Source organism: Phyllobates terribilis, unplaced genomic scaffold (genome assembly GCF_046119375.1).
Source record: "Phyllobates terribilis strain yellow unplaced genomic scaffold, ASM4611937v1 Scaffold_12__6_contigs__length_324123572, whole genome shotgun sequence".
NCBI classification, from domain to species: Eukaryota; Metazoa; Chordata; class Amphibia; order Anura; family Dendrobatidae; genus Phyllobates; species Phyllobates terribilis.
Window position 1 is genome coordinate 149,952,886 of NW_027362772.1, and position 22,214 is coordinate 149,975,099.

The window sequence follows — 22,214 nt, forward strand, 5'->3', positions numbered from 1 at the left end:
TCGCAGCTCCATCTTTTATCTGTACAGGTGAAGGCAGATACCAGGCGATTTCTTGTCATCACAAACTTATATTTCCTCTAAAAGGAGTGAATCTGCATACACGTGATTAAAACACATTCTTTGCCCCCGCGGGTCGCTTTCTGGAGATATTTATAGAACTATATGTCTGTTAACCCCTTTACAGCCCATGACGTATTAATACGCATTAGTGCCCTGGGCTTTAAGAGCCTGACCCGTATTAGTGCGATCGCCGCCGGGTGTCAGCTGATTGTCACAGCTGACACCCGGTACTATGTGCGGGGAGCCGTCCTGCACCGCTCCCAGCACATTAACCCCCGCAATGCTGCGATCTAAGTCGATCGCAGCATTGCGGTGGCAAGGGGAGGTGATCGGTATACTCACCTCCTCTTCCGGCCTCCAGCGCTGTCTGCCGCGGCTTCCCGGCTGTTGCCATGATGACCCGATGTCGTCATAACATCCGGGTCACCAGACAGCAGTAAGATTGTTTGGACATGCGCAGTGCATCTCCAAACTATCTTCTCCCTGTCCAGCGCTGACTGCCTGCATGGCACAGGGATGGTGCTGCATTCCTGTGCCATGCAGGCGATCAGAATAAAAAAAGTGAAAGTCCCATAGTGGGACAAAGTAAAAAAGTAAAAAAAAACTCCCAGAAAGTGAAAAAAAAATAAAAAAAAAATTGTAAAAATATTAAAAAAATATATAATGTACCCATCAATAAATATTAAGAAAAAAATCAAACAAACAATAAAAGTGCACATATTTGGTATCGCCGCGTCCGTAACAACCTGGCCTATAAAACTGTTCCACTAGTTAACCCCTTCAGTGAACACTGTAAAAAATAAAAATAAAAAAACAAAGCAAAAAACAATGCTTTATCATCATACCGCCAAGCAAAAAATGGAATAACACGCGATCAAAAATACAAATATAAATAAAAATGGTACCACTGAAAACGTCATCTCGTCCCGCAAAAAACAAGCCGCCATACAGCTCCATCATTCGAAAAATCAAAAAGTTACAGCTCTCAGAATAAAGCGATGCAAAAAAATAATTTTTTCTATAAAATGGCTTTTATTGTGTAAAAGCGCCAAAACATAGAAAAACGATATAAATGTGGTACCGCTGTAAACGTACCGACCCAAAGAATAACGCTGCATTATCAATTTTACCACACCCGGAGCAGAATAAAAAAAAATGTAAAAAAAAACACATTTCCTGAATTGTTGGTTTTTGTTTATTCTGCCTCCCAAAAGCTGGAATAGAAAGCGATCAAAAAATGTCACATGCCTGAAAATGGCACCAATAAAAACGTCAACTCATCCCGCAAAAAACAAGCCGTCACATGACTCTGTCGGCCAAAATATGGCGATGCAAAAACTAGATTTTACAAAATGTGTCTTTTAGTGTGTGACAGCTGTCAATCATAAAAACCCAATATGATTCTGGTATCGCTGTAATTGCACCGACCCGAAGAATAAAGTAATCTCATCACTTATACCGTATGAGGAACGGCGTAAAAAATAAACGCTAGGGCTGGGGTTGTGCTAATGTTAGGGTTGGGGTTGTTGTTTTTTTTCAAAAAAAAAAAAAAGATGATATGGCAACTAGTGTTGAACGCAAGTGCTCGCTACTTGAGTTTGCATCGGGTGCTCGGGTATGCACTGAGTATCGCTGGTGCTCGAGTCTCCGCCCCATATGCTTCGCAGCCTAAAAAAACTCGCAGGGATTGCCTGCCATGGAGCGATCCCCGCATGTTTTTTTGGGGGTGTCTAATAACCGTGAAACATGCGGGCGGGGACTCGAGCATTTCACTTGAGCACCCGTGATACATGGTGCATACCTGAGTACCCGATGCAAACTCAAGTAGCGAGCACTTGCGCTCAAGAGTAATGAAACTTATTCAATATGATGACCTAATGTTCTCAAATTCTGTGTCGTACCTCTGGGTTCAAAATGTTCACTATACCCCTTAATAAAATCCTTGAGGGGTATAGTTTCCAAAATGGGGTCACTTGTGGGGGAGCTCCACTGTTTAGGCACATCAGGGGCTCTCCAAACGCGACATGGTGTCCGCTTACAAATTGAATGGAAAATCGGCTCAAATTGTTAGCGGACACCATGTTGCGTTTGGAGAGCCCCTGTATGCCTAAACTTAGGAGCTCCCCCACAAGTGACCCCATTTTGGAAACTAGACCCCCCAAGGCACCTATCTAGATGCATAGTGAGCACTTGGAACCCTCAGGTGCTTCACAAATTGATTCGTAAAAATGAAAAAGTGGAAAAAAAATACTTTTTCATTTTTACAAATCAATTTGTGAAGCACCTAGGGGTTCCAAGTTCTCACTATGCATCTAGATAGGTGCCTTGGGGGGTCTAGTTTTCAAAATGGGGTCACTTGTGGGGGGTTTCCACTGTTTAGGCACACCAGGGGCTCTCCAAACGCAACATGGCGTCCTCTAATTATTCAAACAAATTTTACAATCAAAAAGTCAAATTGCGCTCCTTCCCTTCCGAGCCCTGCCGTGCGCCCAAACAGTGGTTTTTCCCCATATATGGGGTATCTGCGTGCCCAGGGGAAATTGCACAACAAATTTTGGGGTCCATTTTTTCTTGTTACCCCTGCGAAAATAAAAAAAAATTGGGTCTGAAGTAACATTTTTGTGAAAAAAGTTAAATGTTAATTTTTTTCTTCCACATTCCAAAAATTCCTGTGAAGCACCTGAAGGGTTAATAAAGTTCTTGAATGTGGTTTTGAGCACCTTGAGGGGTGCCGTTTTTAGAATGGTGTCACTTTTGGTTATTTTCTGTCATAAAGACCTCTCAAAGTGACTTCAAATGTGATGTGGTCCCTAAAAAAATGGTTTTGTAAATTTTGTTGGAAAAATGAGAAATCGCTGGTCAACTTTTAACCCTTATAGCTCCCTAACAAAAAAAAAAAATTTTGGTTCCAAAATTGTGCTGATGTAAAGTAGACATGTGGGAAATGTTATTTATTAACTCTTTTGTGTGACATATCTCTCTGATTTAAGGGCATAAAAATTAAATTTTTGAAAATTGCCAAATTTCCGTTTTTTTCACAAATAAACGCAAGTGATATTGAAGAAATTTTACCACTATCATGAAGTACAATATGTCACAAAAAAAGATTCTCAGAATCAGGGGAATCCGTTGAAGCGTTCCAGAGTAATTACCTCATAAAGTGACAGTGGTCAGAATTGTAAAAATTGGCCCGGTCATTAACGTGCAAACCACCCTCGGGGGTAAAGGGGTTAATATTGCTGAGAAAAAGCTTGGGGACAAAAATAAATTTTTTAACTCCTTTAACCCCAGTCAACTTGTTTTTTCATCATCATCATAATCATTATTACTATTATATTAATTATTTTAGTTTTTTTCAGTGTAGCAGTATGTGGGGTGTGGTTGTTTTTTGTTTTTTTAGAGGAGGGTTCTTTTTCTGCTACTTTTTTCAATGACTCAATTTAAAGGGATACTCCGGAGAGATTAAAAAAAATTATCCTAATGCTCGTCCTTTCATAGACTATTGGTATAACATGAATTGTGCTGTTTTCAATCCTCACAGTAGCTGTAATTCTGTGACTCTGGAGCTTCTCCTCGTTGATCCCCCTCCCTTGTGGGCCTTGCGTCACACGTCAGGGGGAGTGGCCTGCTTTTGGCTTCCAGTAGCTGTCCGCCCCCTGATACCATCTGCTTGTTCAGTCTGATATCAGGGGGCGTGGCCTTACCCTTGCTGCCAGGAGCAGGCCACACCCCATGATGTGTAGAGTAACGTCCCAGAAGTGAGGGGAATCAGTGAGGAGAATCAGTGAGGAGCAGCTCCAGCGTCAAGAATTACAGCTAATGGAAAACAGCACTATTCATGTTATCCCAATAGTCTATGAAAGGATGGGCAATAAACTAATTATCTCCCCAGAAAACCCCTTTAATTTGCTATATACTTTTTTGAATAATGTAGAAAAATCCTTGGAGTAAAATGGAAAGAAAGCATTTTGGACAATGTTGGCTTCCATTTTTAATACTTTTACATTTCGTTTCCAAATATATGAAGTTTTTATGTTTTATTTAAAACCCTGCCCCCTTATTTAAGCCCTCCTGACTCATCCTAAAGCTGCTCTGTTCTGGTATGACTTATAGTATATCACAAAAGTGAGTACACCCCTCACACTTTTGTAAATATTTTATCTCTTTTCATGGGACAACAGATATGACACTTTGATACAATGTACAGTAGTCAGTGTACAGCTTATATAAAACTGTAAATCTGATGTGCCCACTAAATAACTCCACATACGGCCATTAATGTCTAAACTGCTGGCAACAAAAGTGAAAAATATTTGCAAAAATAAGGGATGTACTCACTTTTGTGATAGTATATGTGATGTACATGTATAGTATAACGAGTTAAAGGTGCAAAGCTTTTAGTCACCCACTGAGGACATGGCAGGTTTATCAGTATTTACCTGGGTGCCCTTTAATTACCATCGCGGGATGTTTATTGAGAAACACATCATTAAATGCGTTTGGTTTTACAGGTTACGGACAATGAGGACACAGAGGCTGTAAACCACAATGACACATCCGGGCACAGGTAATCCTTTCTCTTCCTAGTTATTCTTTCTATTGCATAAAGTTTATGACTACTGCACCTCAGTGCGTCGCCCCCCCGAGTGAGGACATGGTAACTGTTAGCTCCAGGAATTGTGACTTGCTCACATACAATGCCATACATTGAGGAATTGCTTTTCTAATTGCAGGATAACAGAAAGCAACAACAGTATTTTGCCGTTTAGAGCGGGGACATACTCCTTTCCAAGGCACAAGGATGAGCCTGACAAAGATTACAAAAAGGTACGTGGAGATCTCATTCACCGAAATCCTGGTGAAAAATGTTTTGTAAACTTTTAAAGAAGTTCTCCTCCCATCAAAATTGACATACTCATCCTATTATATAGCTCTGTGTATTTACAGTTGCTCATTTTGCTTTTCTGCCCAGATAATTCTTCTCTTTTCCATTAAGTCTATGACATCACTTGATTAAAAACTGACTAGCTGAATCCTTCTAAGATCGATGTAAAAACAGGAGGTCAATTTTCCCTGCATGACTATTCAGTCACTGCCAAAAATCCCTGGCAGGGGTAAGAGGTAGCATCTGGATCAGGAGTTTAAGAGGAGAATGATGTATGCAGGGATAAGAGATTTCCTGTTTCTACATAGAACAGAGAATAGAGAAGATTTATCTCGGTAGAATGGCGAAATGAGCAATTGTAAGTACCCAGAGGTATATAATAGGCTGATTGCAGTATATTAAGAGGATAAAAACTGTGATGGGAGGAGGAGTGCTTCTTTAAGGATGGATTAGAGACTAACCAGGAGGCTCCTCCATAAGTCAGATAATATCGTTACGGCGCTGTGGACTAGAGGTGGGCAATTTAAATCCTTTTAATTTAAAGGGTTATTGCCAACATTCCTGCAAAAGAACATAACTGTACGTCCAGATTGCAAGTACTTTACAAAAATTGGAAATCTAGTTACGTCCCAGGGTTGGCACAGGAGCAGTGCCCATGGTATCCACAGCCGAAGCTGGCTGCTATACACAGCTTAGCTCTTCTTGCGTGTGCTGGGATAACAGCTGGCTCCGGTCCCATCACATTCTGCTGTCACTAGTGATGGCATCATGTGAGCAATTGTATATTAGGAGATTGTTCCCTCTGTCAGCCCATCAGCACCTCAGCAGTGCGATCACTGAGTACTTCTGGCTGCTATGGCATCCGGAGGTTCAACAATGGTCTTTGTCTTATATCTCAGCAGGCCTGATAGGTTATCCGTGAGTCAAACATTGACAGCCTGGATGATGCACTGCACTGCATAAGTAGTGCAGTGTATTATCACTTTGATCAAAGGACCGTATATTCAAGCCCCCTTGTGGGATTAGTAAATATTGTTAACAAAAAGCCATTTATGCATAAAATCATGTCCTCATACATCCCTATAAAAAGAAAAATGAAAAACTTGGGGGCTCAAGATGTAACTAACAAAAAAGATTTTCTTTATAGTGATTTTTCTTGTGCAATTGTACTAGTAAACCATAAAAACAGCAATATGAAGTGGTTATCACAGTAAGTATATCTAGTTTCAGAATAAGGCCGGTTTCACTCATACCTGTTTGACTTTTTCATCACTTTTGTCTTTGTAGGAGGCATGAAGAAAAGAAAAAAATCTGGAATATTTTTTTTTCTAGATTTTTACAGTGTTAATAGTGCAGGATTACTGAGACATTAATGTTAAGTCTTTTTGACACCTCAATGTCTCGCAGTCTGTCTACTAACAGTGATGTATGGACTGGCTGCTGGACTCCTGACCCACACTCACCAGCTTCCTATATGCCTATGAGGCTGTCTAGTTAAGGTCAGCAGTCCCGCGGCCAGTCTGTACATCACTGTCCATACTCAGAGATTTGTAAAACCGACCTACAGTTACAAGTCAATAATACTGCACTGTGAAGTCTGAGGGTATGTGCAAATGTTCAGAATTTGCAGAATTGTGAACCCTCACAGCTCGCACACTGTGCGCTGCACTTTTTTGCCCACGCCGGGTGCAGGCGGTTATTTGACTGCAAGTATGCTATTTACATACTTCTGGTCGTATTCCAACTAGACGTGTCCAACCTAGCTCTATTCACTTGCATTGAGTGAGGCTGCACACTTCTAGTCGGCATGTGACCTCATGTATGCAAATTGCAAATTAGTGGCCATATGCTTATACTTTTCTTGATGTGGTAAGGAATCCTGTCTTTTCTTTTTTTCCACAGCTATATGAAGATTTAATTTCTGAAAACGAGTCGTTGAGGGATCAGCTTCAAGAGGCAGAGCTGAAACTCACCCAGATAAAGCTGGAGCTGGAGCGGGTCACGCAGGTATTGGTCTATACCACCTAGTCACTGTATGGCAGTGCCCTGGGAATCGCCTTGTATGGTTAATAACACAACCACATCAGCATTTCAGGCATTTATTGAAATCTGCCCATGAGGATTTTATTACCAGTAAACGGCATAGTTTGTGCCTGGTATACGCTGTAATTATCACTCCTCGCTGTGCAGTGATACCGGACTGATGGCCATTTCCATGGAGGAAGTATATCTATCACGGTGATTGGGGTGGCTTGGTTTGTAATAGAGGTCATGTTGGTCGTCAGTAGAAATATAAAAAGGCCGAGTGGGATGTTGTTTGACTGTGAAGCGCCAGAACTTGATATTGACTATTTGGACTTCTTTTCCAGCGCCAAGAGCGACATGCGGAGAGACCTGCCCTGCTGGAGCTCGAGCGATTTGTATGTATTTTTTTGGCTGTTTAATCATTTATTTTCAACATTTTATTGCTGAATATATGAGCCCGTTATTATATGATCAGTGACTGGTCCAGTAGACTCAGACCCACAGGAGTGTGGATTATGCTATTATACATGCCTGTCAACGTCATACACTACACACCAGTCCATCTGCGGGATACCTTTTTGTCTGAAAGTTTAATAGGCAACCACTGCAGCTAATCATTGGTCCTACCGCTCACCTACCAAACTCTAGCACAACCAACGTCAATGGCAAATACATATGGCGTCTTGAAACAAGCCACGTAGTCCAAAAAATAGTTGTGATTGGGTGTCACATTTAGGTGGGATTTCACATGTTTTATTCAGAGCTCTACATTTGTCTATATGAATGACAATACATAGATCAAAATGGGTGCAAAGTTGCAAAATATTTGCAGTTACTCACCTTATAAAGGGAATCTGTGAGCAGGGTTTTGCAATGTAATCTGAGAGCAGCATGATGTAGGGACAGAGATCCTGATTCCAGTGATGTCACTTACTGGGCTGCTTGCTGTTATTCTGGAACAATCACAGTTTTCTCTGCTGCTGGTCTAGCAGAGCTCTGAATTCTGAGCTGCATATAACCCCACCCACATCACTGATTGGCAGCTTTCTGTGTATAACCCCATCCACAACACTGATTGGCAGCTTTGTGTATAACCCTGCCCACTACACTGATTGGCAGCTTTGTGTATAACCCTGCCCGCTACACTGATTGGTAGCTTTGTGTATAACCCTGCCCGCTACACTGATTGGCAGCTTTGTGTATAACACCATCCACAACACTGATTGGCAGCTTTGTGTATAACCCTGCCCGCTACACTTATTGGCAGCTTTGTGTATAACCCTGCCCGCTACACTGATTGGCAGCTTTGTGTATAACCCTGCCCGCTACACTGATTGGCAGCTTTGTGTATAACCCTGCCCGCTACACTTATTGGCAGCTTTGTGTATAACCCTGCCCGCTACACTGATTGGCAGCTTTGTGTATAACCCTGCCCGCTACACTGATTGGCAGCTTTGTGTATAACCCTGCCCGCTACACTGATTGGCAGCTTTGTGTATAACCCTGCCCGCTACACTGATTGGCAGCTTTGTGTATAACCCTGCCCGCTACACTTATTGGCAGCTTTGTGTATAACCCTGCCCGCTACACTTATTGGCAGCTTTGTGTATAACCCTGCCCGCTACACTTATTGGCAGCTTTGTGTATAACCCTGCCCGCTACACTTATTGGCAGCTTTGTGTATAACCCTGCCCGCTACACTTATTGGCAGCTTTGTGTATAACCCTGCCCGCTACACTGATTGGCAGCTTTGTGTATAACCCTGCCCGCTACACTGATTGGCAGCTTTGTGTATAACCCTGCCCGCTACACTTATTGGCAGCTTTGTGTATAACCCTGCCCGCTACACTGATTGGCAGCTTTGTGTATAACCCTGCCCGCTACACTTATTGGCAGCTTTGTGTATAACCCTGCCCGCTACACTGATTGGCAGCTTTGTGTATAACCCTGCCCGCTACACTGATTGGCAGCTTTGTGTATAACCCTGCCCGCTACACTTATTGGCAGCTTTGTGTATAACCCTGCCCGCTACACTTATTGGCAGCTTTGTGTATAACCCTGCCCGCTACACTGATTGGTACGCTACACTGGCAGCTTTGTGTATAACCCTGCCCGCTACACTGATTGGTAGCTTTGTGTATAACCCTGCCCGCTACACTGATTGGCAGCTTTGTGTATAACCCTGCCCGCTACACTGATTGGCAGCTTTGTGTATAACCCCATCCACAACACTGATTGGCAGCTTTCTGTGTACACTGTATAGTGTCAAAAAGCTGCTAATCGGTGCTAGAGGAGTGGTTGGACCAGGAGTCACGAGACACTTAGTCCTGTAGTGATAATCTCCTGCTGATAAAACACTGATTTTCTTAAAACAGCACACAGCCTAGTAAGTGATACATCGCTGGAATCAGGTTCTCTTCCCCTACATCATATTGCTGTCAGATTAGATGGCAAAAACTTGCCGACTCATTACCCTTAAGTAGAATTTAAGTTGAAATGCTGATAAAAGTAGAATCACACCATAATCGTTACTGGGCCGTGTCTTCCCATAGGAAAGAAGAGCATTAGAACGAAAGGCAGCTGAACTCGAAGAAGAATTAAAGGTAATGTCCTGATTAAAAGTCTAATCAAATGCCTGATCGTAATAATCAGTCAGTTTATATGAATGGGACGTATAGGGGCTGCGCTGTCCACCCATAGCTATAGGAGTGCTCTCCTTATTTTTCATATTTGGACAATTTGGAGGTTTATCCATTATCAAAACTTGCAAAGGAATATTAAGTGTCTGATTAGTGGAGGACAACCATAGATCACAAAAATGGAGTCATAGTTTGCAAGTGTGACCACCATTCCATTTACTGTGGGTGAGATTGGTGGAGATCGCGGAGCAATGTACAGGTGCATCTCACTAAATTAGAATATCATCAAAACGTTAATGTATTACAGTTCTTCAATACAATAAGTGAAACTCATATATTATATAGAGTCATTACACACAGAGTGATCTATTTCAAGTGTTTATTTCTGTTAGTGTTGATGATTATGGCTTACAGCCAATGAAAACATAAAAGTCATTATCTCAGTAAATTAGAATACTTTATAGCAACAGCTTGAAAAAATATTGTAAAATCTGAAATGTTATCCTACTGAAATGCATGTTCAGTAAATGCCCTCAATACTTGGTCGGGGCTCCTTTTGCATCAATTACTGCATCAATGAGGCAATGTGGCATGGAGGCGATCAGCCTGTGGCACTGCTGAGGTGTTATGGAAGCCCAGGTGGCTTTGATAGCAGCCTTCAGCTCGTCTGCATTGCTGGGTCTGGGGTCCCTCATCTTCCTCTTGACAATACCCCATAGATTCTCTATAATAGATTCTCTATGGGGTTAAGGTCAGGTGAGTTTGCTGCCAATCAAGCACAGTGATACTGTTGTATATAAACCAGGTATTGGTACTTTTGGCCGTGTGAACAGGTGCCAAGTCCTGCTGGAGAATGACATTTCCATCTCCAAAAAGCTTGTCGGCAGAGGGAAGCATGAAGTGCTCTAAAATGTCCTGGTAGACGGCTGTGCTGACTTTGGTCTTGATAAAACACAGTGGACCTACACCAGCAGATGTCATGGCCCCCCAAACCATCACTGATTGTGGAAACTTCACACTAGACCTCAAGCAGCTTGGATTGTGGCCTCTCCACTCTTCCTCCAGACTCTGGGACCTTGATTTCTAAATGAAAATTGGAACTCTGTGACCTTGTGGAGTGTGTCAATGACTGCCTTCTGGACATCTGTCAAGTCAGCAGTCTTCCCCATGATTATGGAGCCTACTGAAACAGACTAAGGGACCTTTTAAAAGCGTAGGACGCCTTTGCAGGTGTTTTTTGTTAATTATTCTAATTTACTGAGATAGTGACTTTTGTGTTTCCATTGGCTGTAAACCATAATCATCAACAATAACAGAAATAAACACTTGAAATAGATCACTCGGTTTGTAATGACTTTATGTAATTAGTTTCGCTTTTTGTATTGAAGAACCTTGCAGTCCTTAGAAGTAGACCGTATGCGTTCCCATATAGAGGGGAAAAAAACCTGTCATGGGCCGAGCACAGCAGCTTGTCAGCAGACCTGATAACCCATCTTCCACAACCATGGCCATCACCAGGACACCATTGTTGACCTTTATCCATTGGTTGTATCTAATGATGGTTCCAACTTGATGGCCGCAAGGAAAGAAGGAATCAATGTTGAAAGTATTTTGGAATTGTATAACTTTTCCCTAAATTTGTGGAATCTAAAATATCCCTTTTAAAGCCAAAATGTAGCCCTGAAAAGGATGGTCGGAAGGACCTGTCTTGACTGTGTCTTGATCTCCTTCCAGGTTCTCTCTGATTTGAAGGCGGACAATCAGCGACTGAAGGACGAGAACGCGGCTCTGATCCGAGTAATCAGTAAACTGTCCAAGTGAAGCAGGGTATCCTCATTCTGACACACAACCTTCAGCCTGTCCGGGCCAAAAAAAAACTCCTAAAACAGCAAACAAAAAACCACTGTCTTCCCAGACTTGGCAGCCGAGGCAGAGAAAGCTGCATTGGGAACAGAAAAGACGTCTTGTGTAACATTGTGCCGCGCACACTGGAGCCAGACTTTTCAGAGCCAGCTCCCCGGGCTGCGAATGTCAAGGAAATCTAAGATCCTAGTTTATAAAATTTTAGTTTTATTAATTTTTTTTTTTAATGTGTAATCTATAAATATAATACTAGTATGTATATTCACATGTCCCTCCAAGTGATGGCACTGGCATCAGGGGATGCCCACGGACACGTTTCCTTCATTGTCATATGCAAACATCTGTTTAACCACTGGACCTCCCGTCTGTCCTACTGTGATCTCCAGCAATCCCAACGTGTGTAGAATATACCTGATGTGTCCATACAGCAATAACCAGGGCTCGTCGTCAGATCGCACCTATTTATACTGTGCACACTTACCGCCTTTTCCGCAGCCGTACACTAGATAACCCGATCGTTCAGTAAACATGGTGATTGTAAGATTTGGGTAGCGCACCCTCCCCCTAATGTGAAAACGCGCGTCTGTGTATGCAGAGCTCGTGAACCACTGCACTGTTTCCTCCTTTGTTATATAAGTACTGACTGATGGTGACTGACTTAGCAGACAGTGTATGCAAAATACAACGCAGCCTTCCTATTAGGTTTTCCCCCTACTAAAGGCGATTGCAACAATCTGCCAACCCTGCCTTTTTCATCATGCCCAGTCTTCAGCACTCTCCCCTAGAAGATATCGGGGTGGGGCAGATGATTGGACATATTACATTTTAACACCCCAGCCTTTTTTGATTCCAGCATAGTCTTTTTCCGCCCTCTTCCCATGAAACGCATGCTTGCCCGATCCGTATACACGTGTGTGGAGCGTCGTGGTAAATGGTCATCGGCTCAAGTGTTCGGCCACATCTTCTGACACTGGGGGGGTACGGTAAAGATCCAGTGTTCTGCACTTTTCAGACATTTTCTGTATTAAGTCAGCATGGCGGGGTGACTAGATATGAGGCTTTTCATTGTTCCTTCCTGTTTTTTTATGCAAAGGGGTCTGAATTTCATCCTGGGAGGGATATCCTGTCTCCATTATTATAGCATTCTGGAATCAGTTTTTTTTTCGTGTGCAACCAGTCTATCCTTAACGAGTAAGTAAACTTTTAGCATTTTAATTGCTTACAGTTCGATGTGGGGTCAGGTCCTGAGACACCCACTGATCTCTCAAAAAAAAAAAAAACAGATGGGGAGACATGAGCGCACAGCTGCCTGACCAGAGCGGAGTATAGATTACATTTAGTGAATTCAATCTGTACTCCGCTCTGGGTGCACGCTTAGGTCACTTATTGGGGGACTTTTGAGCAATTTATGGTGGTCTCAGGATCAGGACTCGCAATTAAAGGGTCTGCAAAATCTAAAAGAAAAAAAATGCAGAAAGTTTAGATTTTTTAAGCTTTTATCACACAGGTGGGTTGTAGATGGTCTTCTTGTCCCCTGCACCTACCAGTCAGGCTCAGTATTACTTTGTGATATAGGGGGAGGTTGCAGTATTTATCGTTCTTTGTCCAGATCTGTTGAGCAGATCTGATCTATGAGATTTACTGTAATGCACTTTTATATCACCTTATACCAAACAGTACGTCAGAAAGCGCCCATCTGTGACCTACGGACCTTGTGAACTGGAAGCTCTCGTACCGTCCGCGATCCTATGCTGCGCTGTGCAGAATAAAGCCGCTAATAGAAACATATTGGTTACAGAAAACTCCTAGCTCTGAATACTACAATGGCTCCTAGTGTATCAGGACGGGCAGCCAGATAATAGAGCCACGCGTGTGAAAGCAGCAAAGGTTTTTATTTGCAGGCAGCACACACCGATATGTTCTGGTTTTATATAAATTCCTGTTTAATTGCAATTTCTAATTTACTTTGTCACATTCGCTCATTATTCCTGAGATCTCTCTGCTGTCAGTGAATGAAAAAAGTGTTCTTTTTTTGGAAATGATGATGAATTAAAATGCAAAGTATATTAGAAAGTTGTGTAACTTTTTATACAATTAAAGGGAAAGTTCATCTTTAAATATTTTTCCTCTGTATGTCCTAGCTCTTGTTCGGTGATATTGGTGGGGCAGAAGCGCTCAACTTATTTTTAGGATGTAGAGTCTTCAGCTGGAACACCAATTTTGCTATAGGGTAAGTTGGGCGTTTCTGCCTCTTGGTTTGAACATTTGTTGGGGGTCTCAGATCCCAGACCCCCTACTGATGAACACTACTGAACAGGGGCTAGAACATAGCAAAACTGCTTTAGAACTTTAGTTACCCTGAAAACTTTATTTACATGAAACTGTAAACCACCCTAAAGCCATTCACATGAGCTATCTTGGCAAACAGAACCACACATAGTGTGTTTGTGACCATCCATCAGCTGTTCATCCTTGGCTCAAAAAAACAACTTTTTTTTATTCATTTTTTACCATTTTTATTTATTTTTTTCCCTTTTCTTTTTTTTTTCCCTTTTTTTTTTTTTTTTTTCCATTATTTACATTTTCAGCCCCAAAATGTTCATTTATTTTGCAATTGGGTGTCATAAATTTTTTTTGCATCATTTCCCTTCTATAACCTCTGTTTTGCACTTGTTTGCGCTTTGGCTGCAGAAATAAAAAGGAACTTTTGCAGTACCAGCAAAGTAAATCGGATTTCTTAAATCTCATACACGCACTGCTTATTTTTTTTTTATTTGCAGATGTTAATTCTTAGGCGGTGTGCCCACGATGCGTTTTTTAAGCGTTTCCGCAGCGGCTGAAACGCTTAAAAAACACATGGGAAAAGGCCTGCCATGTTCCCCAATGATAATCTGCATGTGCTGTGCACATGCTGCGGAAATTTCCGCTGCGGATTATCATTGCAGAAAAAAAACGCAGCACTACCGATTATTTTGCGGAAGCGCTGCGTTTTCGCCACCATTGACTTGCATTGGAACTCATGTAATCCGCATCACTGCATCTGTACATGCGGATTCCATGCGTTTCAATGTGCGGATGGTACCCGGGTCTGGAGGACAGGAGACTCTCCTCCGGACCCGGGTACCATTGAAACTGTGAAAAAAAGAATAAAATAAAAAATAAATATTATATTTACCTTCTGATGGCCCCCGCTCTCCTTGTCTTTGCTTGCTGGCAGCTCGTGATGGACTGAAGGACCTGCGCTGACATCATAGTCATGTGACGGGTCACGCGATGCTGACGTCGGCATGTCCTTCAGTGTACTGCGGGCAAGGGAGAACGGAGGGAAGGAAGATAAGTATGTATTTTTTTATTTTTTACCATTCTTTCGGTCACACTATATAAATCCATGCCGGTTGCATGGATTTATATAGTGTGACCAAGTTGACAAGCACTTTCCAAGTGATGCTAAAATCGCTTGTCAACCCGCATGCAGAAATGCAAGTGAAGAACGCTTCACATCCGCATGTCCCTGGCAGGAAAAACGCATGTACAATCCGCATGTACAATCCGCATGCATTTTTTCTGCCAGGGCAGACGCAGAAACGCTCAGGAAAAATCCGGAGCATTTCTGCATCGTGGGCACATAGCCTTTGAGCATTTTTGCTGCATTTTTTCACCCATTCAAATCAATGAGAAAAAATTTCACTCAAAAATTCTGTATTTTATTCAGCTTTTTTTTCCTACCGCAAAAAAATATGCAGCTACTAAACTTGTGCACCCTTACTATTGCCGGCTGCAGAATGAGCTAACTGAGAATCCGTCAGCAAGATAGTTCAGTTTCAATGACGGAAGTGTATCTACCGCTTGTATCAGATATAATAAATCAGCAGAAAGGAGCTCAGAAAAGACCAAATTGGATGTGCAGCAAAACGAAGAGCAAGTAAAAACCTACACGGTGCAAAAATTTTAATGAGCCCAATTGCAAAAAATAGTTTTTGGTCCCAAATACATGCATTTATTTAAAAAAAAAAAAAAAAAAGTCCCCGAATATTAACCCCTTTGGTCAATCTAGCCTTATGTGTAAATGTGGAATCATTCATTAATGCCGTGGTCAGGACCTGCTAGGAGTTGTAATTTTGTGACCGCCGGGGAGACACAGGTTGGTAAGGATTTCTGCCACCTGGAAGAAAAAATGATATGGATTGTGATGCATGTCAAGTACAATAGAGAAAAAAAAAGACTGGCACTGTAGGCGTTGCTCAATGCTATCCATAGATCTCACTGCTTTTTGGAAGCCATTGTCTTCTCTCCAGTGATGTGCAAAGGCTTTAATGGGCACAAGTCCAAAGTATCCAAAACAAGGGCTAAATGAATAAAGCGGATGTAGTGGATACAAGGCGTCTCTAGCTATTCACCTCTAATATCGTAGTAAAGATGAATGTGGTATATGGCTTTACTGCATGCTGAGTCTAGGTCTCTGGACATTCCCTTTTAGAGGCTCAAGTTACCCAATCGTTCCCTGGCAGCTGCTGCCGCTGCATGTTGCACTCTGCTGCTCTTTTCCCCTTCTGAGTATTACTGCCAATTCTTCTCTATGCCAAGGTATAGCCCACAAAGGTGGTCCCTGCTTCTGTGTATCTTCTGGTTTTAATTGTGCCATGCCAGTTCAATGACTAAACAAAACAGACAAACTGCAAAAAAAATCAACTAAATGACTTGTATTTGTATATAAGGAAAATTATTTTCTATACATAGTGTTGAAATGTGCAATATGCATGAGTTTTTGTTTTTTTTTTTTCCCCAGAGAAAATATAAATATATATAATGTATTTGTTACAGCAGATACAGCTGCAATCTCCGATCCCTCAGGTCCCACACGGGTGTGCAGTACATTTATCTAGTGCATTGCACGCACATGTCGCGCTGAAAAGGGGGTAAAGCACATGAAAAAAAATGCGCAAAAAAAAAAATTAAAAACAATATATGGTTAAGTGTCTTGTTTTTTTTGTCTTGCGTTATGCATATCTATCCTTTCATATTAAGGCGTAGAAAAACTTGCCTATATTCCCCATAACAAGGTAAAACTGTTTTGCTGCACATAACATTTTAATATATCCAGCAACTGTTCTGACTCTCAGGCCCATACTCTCCTCTTAGTTGGGTATTTCCTCTCAATCAGCATTCTGACAGCACTATCAGAGCTGGAACTTCCTTTTCCCTCACTTCCCAGCATGCATTGCTATTGCCCTGAAAGGACAAGCACTTTATCAAATGTCATCAAGATAACCGAAAGTACAGGGACCATTTAAAAGGGAATCTGTCAGCATATTTTTGCTATCTAATCTAAGTAGGGGCAGATGCACTGATTCCAGCGTTGTATGACTTGGGTTACTGGGTGCAGCAGTTGTGATACAATCACAGTTTTCTCTGCTGCAGATCTAGCAGAGCTCGGAATTCTGAGCCCTGTATAACCCCGCCCACATCACTGATTGGCTGCTTTCTGTGTATAGGCAGAAATCTGCCAATCAGTGATGTGGGCGGGTTGGACCTGGAGGCACGTGACACCCTTATTCCTGTTGTGATAATCTCCTGATTAAAACACTGATTTAATTAAAATGGCAAAACACAGCCTAGTAAGTGAGACACCACTGGAATCGGGGTCTCTGTCCCCTATCATGGTGGTGTTAGATTAGGTAGCAAAAACCTGCTCTGTCTTCTGACCGCGGCAGGGAACTGCACATCCGCCTCCTATTCAATTTAATAGGGGGCAGATGTGCAGTACTGCACAGCTCTAATGCCCCATAAAATTGATAAGTGAACTCAAGTTGCATGCCAATTGCATACACATTTTATTTGCTTATAACAAAAGGCACCATATAGCCCTCCCCATAGGTGGAGAACCTATCTAACGAAATGGCCAACCACAAAAATGAAAAACTGTGCTGGACTATAAGTTGATATATGTGCAGAATTTAAGAGCATGTTCACACTGGCCATTTCATAGGCAAAACCCAAGAGAAAACAACAAAAATGAGCATATACCCTACAGCAAGTAAATGGTAATAGTACATGTAAATATGGTACTTAACGCTATTTTGATAAAAAGAAGCATAAAAGCCTTCTACCACGACACGGTGTACCCATCGGGATGGTCCTAACTGGTCTCTAGTATTAAAACCTTACCATGTGTCAATCAACCTCAATGTGAATAATGGCAGAGCAGGACAAGGGCCAGACATGAGACACCCATCCATGGGAAGCTATATAGAATAGCCCAACGTGTAAGTACGTCTGTGGCATCTTGATGTGTCAGAGGGGTTATAAGAGAGTCATCCACCAATCAGTTGTGATTGCCGGCTGGGTTCGTGACCTATTAGCCGTCGTCAATTAAATAGGAAGAGGTAGTTGGTTGTGATGGTTGTCATACCTACATAAGATGAGTAAAAGCTGCTGATTGAAGAAATAACTTGTCTCCTGTCATTGTGGCCCCCATCTTCCATTTAGCGTCACAAACAAGTGAGTCAACCCCTGAACCATCTATGAACCCACAGACTGTCCCCACTATGGTGCTCTAGTAACTCATTACGGAGATGATGGACTTGTGTAGAGAACTTGTCAAAGAGATTTCCCTGCTGGGATGGGCTAGTGCAAGTTGTAGAGGTCATGCCCATAGCTTCATGGATAATCCAGCTAAGCATCACAAGTGCTGGAGATGGGACCAACATTTAGCCAAGGAAAGAAGACACCCAAGAGTCCACAGAGAACCCACAGCTCCCATCACAGGAAAAGAGACCATTGCCTAGGGTCGAGCATTTGGTGACATGACGGGTTCTCTTTAAAATTCAAAAAGGCACTAAGAGGTCAGCTATGACTGGCACTATATAAATTACATACTGTAGGTATTAATTTATTGGCTGATTTTAGGTTATATTTGAGTTAAATGGAGCTTATTAAAGAAGTCCTCTATGGAAAATGTTTTCCCCTAAGCCATACTAGTTATGTATGTGATGTAGTACAAACAGGCTTGGACTGACCCACCGGTGAGGCGGTGAATCCACTGGTGGGCCCTAGAGGATTGTGCACTTATATAACCTGCTGGGGTAAAGTGTGCCAAATTAATAAGTTTGTGCTTTAGACTATAAGTACACTAAAAAAAGTAAATCTGTGCCAGCCAGGATCATTCCAATTTGTTGAAAATTCCACATACGAAAAATTTTTGCAACTTTTTGATGACCGTGTTCTGATGTATTGGGGATGATAAATGATAAAAATCCCCCTTAGTGTTTAGTGATTGCTGTGAAACAGAGTAAATCTAGAATTCTGGAGTAACCACAAACAGCAGATGATTGCGCACTAATTAATAATGTCAAATTTATTGTTCACCCAATGACTCAGGTGAACCTGTTTTGTGAACTTACAATTCCTTTACTGTGGTTCATTCATTAATAGTGTGCTAAAATATGTACATCTCCTTAGCAAAATAAGGGTGGAGGTGCTAAGGTGGATTCATCGGAAGTATCAGTCGCCTTTTCATAAGACATGTATTTCGTTTTGCAACAACAGGACTTCTTTCAGCAACTAGTCCTGGAGTTTCCAGTGGTCCAAAAGGGGATGTTCTCCAGCACCAAAGAAAACTAATTAAAACTTAGCCTTTAATCATATAAGATTAAAAAAAAAGGTAGAAAAAAAAAAAACACAATGCTAACGCGTTTCGGGTAGAAAAACCCTTAATGATTACTGGCTGTAATGACCCGTATGGGAAAGGTTGCATAAATGTATCATGACGCCACACACCTATGTGAACTTGTTGGAGTTAATATGGCGTTGAGTGGCTGTAAGTGCCTTTACTTTTCTGGGAAAGCTTTCCACACTATTTTAGATCAGATCCTATAGAAGTTGGTCTGACCAACAATCAGCGCTAGTCTATTTTATGTGTTCGCCTGGGTTTTTTAGTTCACTGTGGATGTGGTTTAGAGTTTCCATATGTTTTTACCTGATCCAGTCCCCTCTATGGAGTAATATTCGACACCAGGGGTCTCAAACTAGGCTGGGTATATGGGCCGCACATAGAAAAAATTTGAATTTGACAGGCCGCATTTTTTGTAGGATGAGATGACATTTTCAATGATTAGCATTTTGTTTTCCCATACAACTTTTTTATCATTTTTTTTTTTTTGTCATTTGGTTTACGGTACAATTTTATAGCTGTTCATGTAGTAATGTCCCCATCCTGGTCACCCTGCTGTAGCAATGTCCCCATCCTGGTCACCCTGCTGTAGCAATGTCCCCATCCTGGTCACCCTGCTGTAGCAATGTCCCCATCCTGGTCACCCTGCTGTAGCAATGTCCCCATCCTGGTCACCTTGTAGCAATGTTCCCTCAGCGAGCAGCGACCTCTTCCTCCTGCATAGCCGGGTCAGCGCATAGCAGTGACATCATACACTGCCTACGCCTTCACGCCAACGTCAGCTGCTGGCCTCTGATTGTCCGGTGGCTGGTATTGGTATTGTGGTGCATAGAGCCTTTTTCTGTGCCACAATACATTTCAATTGAATGTGCGCTCATTGAGCTGAAACGAATCGCTGGCATAAGCGGCCCCTGATCCTGGCCGTGATAGTCACGGGGGGCTCTGGTGCCTGAGGGCTGCATGAAGCAGCCTCAGGGGCCGCATGCGGCCCGCGGGCCAAGTATTTGAGGCCTCTGTTGTACACGCTAGCGACATTTTGCAAAACAGGTGACTTTTTGCTTTAAAAAGTTTCAAAAATGGTTAAAGGCAGATTTAGTTAAAGACCATTTTGATGAATTTGGCACAAAAAAAACGTCAACGAATGAAACAAACGCAAATGACTAATCTAATCCATATAGTGCAAAAATTTGTCTAGAGCCTGGAAAACACCTTTAACAATACTCTTAACTGAGTATAAAGGGAAAATCATCTATTACCATTATTCCTTCCTCCACCCTAAATTTTACAGTAGGGGCAGCATGCTTTTAACCACCTCAGCCAACGATTTTCATTGTGCATAGTGATCTTAGGCTTTTGTGCAAAAATCCATTTCACGAAGTATTTGAGGACACAGCGCTTATGCTGATGTCACTTCCAGAAGCAGTTTAATACTTTTCAGTAAGTCATAGAACAGAGGTCAGGCAATTTCTATGGTCAGTGAGTTGTTGGTACTCCTCGATACCTTCAGAATTGAGTGGATTTGGCAAAATCCAAACTCGCCTGTTTGCATGGACTTTCCTTGGGAAATTCAGTTTTACGGAGAAGTTGTTCTCCACACATTTAATGTCCCTTATCATGCTCCCCAGGGCATATTAAACGTAATATGTAAAAAAATAAGAAAAATCCTTAGTCACTGCTCACCTCTCCGGCTCTTCTGTTCCTCACCGCCACCCATCCGTTCTTCGCCACATCTTCTGATCCCCACAGTTTGCACTGAGATCCCCCTGGAGGGTTCTGTGTAAGTGCAAGAAAGGTACGACTTCATGACGTGCACTGTGACCTTGCACTTGTGTGTACATAACCGCTCCGGGCGTCATCAGAGCCGAGAGTCGCAGGGGTCAGAAGATGTGGCAAGGACTGAACCGGTGACTTTGAGGAGCTGAGGAGGAAAGGTGAGAGTATTTTTTTAATTTTTTTTTTAACCTTTTGGTTGTCCTTCACGGTTCCAAAAAGTGACGGCCAGTGGCCACCAGTTTGCTCAATCCGTGCTATGGTGAATTACTAAAAATATCCACATTTTGGAGAATGTGGTTTTTGAAAACTACGAGAAGAATTCAATTCCACTCAGATTTATTCACTCATCTCTACATCCAAAGACTATTTAGTGTGAAGAGCACGGCACGGTATTCAGTACTGTCTACTGCTCAACCCACGCCATCCTTGTGTAGAACGCAGCAGTGCAGCGTCTCCGGTACCGCACTGCCTATGCATGCAGATAGCAAGAAGACCAACTTGCTTGAACATGGACATCATGAATGTGCCATATGTTTATTCATAGACTGTAAAATTACCATTTAATGATTCACCTTTTTATGGCGGAACGGAAGAATAAGATGGCGCTGCAGGTAGTGCTTACATGGAAGAAGGCTGTGATAGACTCGTAACAGCAGTCTATCACTGTGTTCACAGCCCGGCTAACAGCAAAGGTCTGCCGAACTGCTGACCATCTATTGTGTATGAGGGCCTCCAAACTCCCCCATGACATCATCTGACCTGTCGAATTTCAGTGACCGCCGGCGTGGAGATAAATTGCTGCCAAATAAGTCTGTCAATGCCCTCTCACAGAACACGGGTCGCGTTGGGATAGTGGTCGGTGGAATGATAGTTCCATGTAAATAAAAAAATGAAAAAGAACTCTAAACTTTTACGTTTTTACAAACTTTTTCTAGAATTATGCCAGCGGTGTTACAATACATCAAAAAAATAATAATTAAACAATAATCTATAACTTTTTCATTTTAAAAATGTTATGTTGGATTTCAGCAAAAAAGCAGAAAAATATATTTGGTTCTGTACTGGACTGGTGAAAGGAGAGTTTTGCCATCCATGGGGGTTGCAAAATACTGGCCTTGCCCCAGGTACTGGCAGTCCACGCTACGTCACGGAGTACAGATGGAGAGGGATGCAGTGGAGGTAGATAGCAGTACAATCCAGGTAGATGGCAGCACACAGCAGATTTGCCAGAATTTGTTGGAATTTAATCCAGGATGGTTTGTATTGCTCTATTATCAATGGAAATTTTGTTGCTAGTGTG

The 22,214-nt window shown here is 42.1% G+C and overlaps 1 protein-coding gene across 5 annotated transcripts in view; it reads left to right on the forward strand.

Moving 5' to 3' along the window:
- The window catches only part of PPP1R12C (protein phosphatase 1 regulatory subunit 12C), a 141,113-nt gene extending 124,668 nt beyond the window's left edge, over positions 1 to 16,445 (forward strand). For all 5 annotated transcript variants that reach the window (XM_073656367.1, XM_073656366.1, XM_073656368.1 and 2 more), the window contains 6 exons: positions 4,572 to 4,627; positions 4,794 to 4,887; positions 6,848 to 6,952; positions 7,315 to 7,365; positions 9,523 to 9,573; positions 11,344 to 16,445. In XM_073656367.1, coding sequence (XP_073512468.1) covers positions 4,572 to 4,627; positions 4,794 to 4,887; positions 6,848 to 6,952; positions 7,315 to 7,365; positions 9,523 to 9,573; positions 11,344 to 11,430 — 444 coding nt within the window. In that variant the 3' untranslated portion in view covers positions 11,431 to 16,445. The remainder of the gene's footprint in view (positions 1 to 4,571; positions 4,628 to 4,793; positions 4,888 to 6,847; positions 6,953 to 7,314; positions 7,366 to 9,522; positions 9,574 to 11,343) is intronic.
- Positions 16,446 to 22,214: the final 5,769 nt, after the last annotated feature.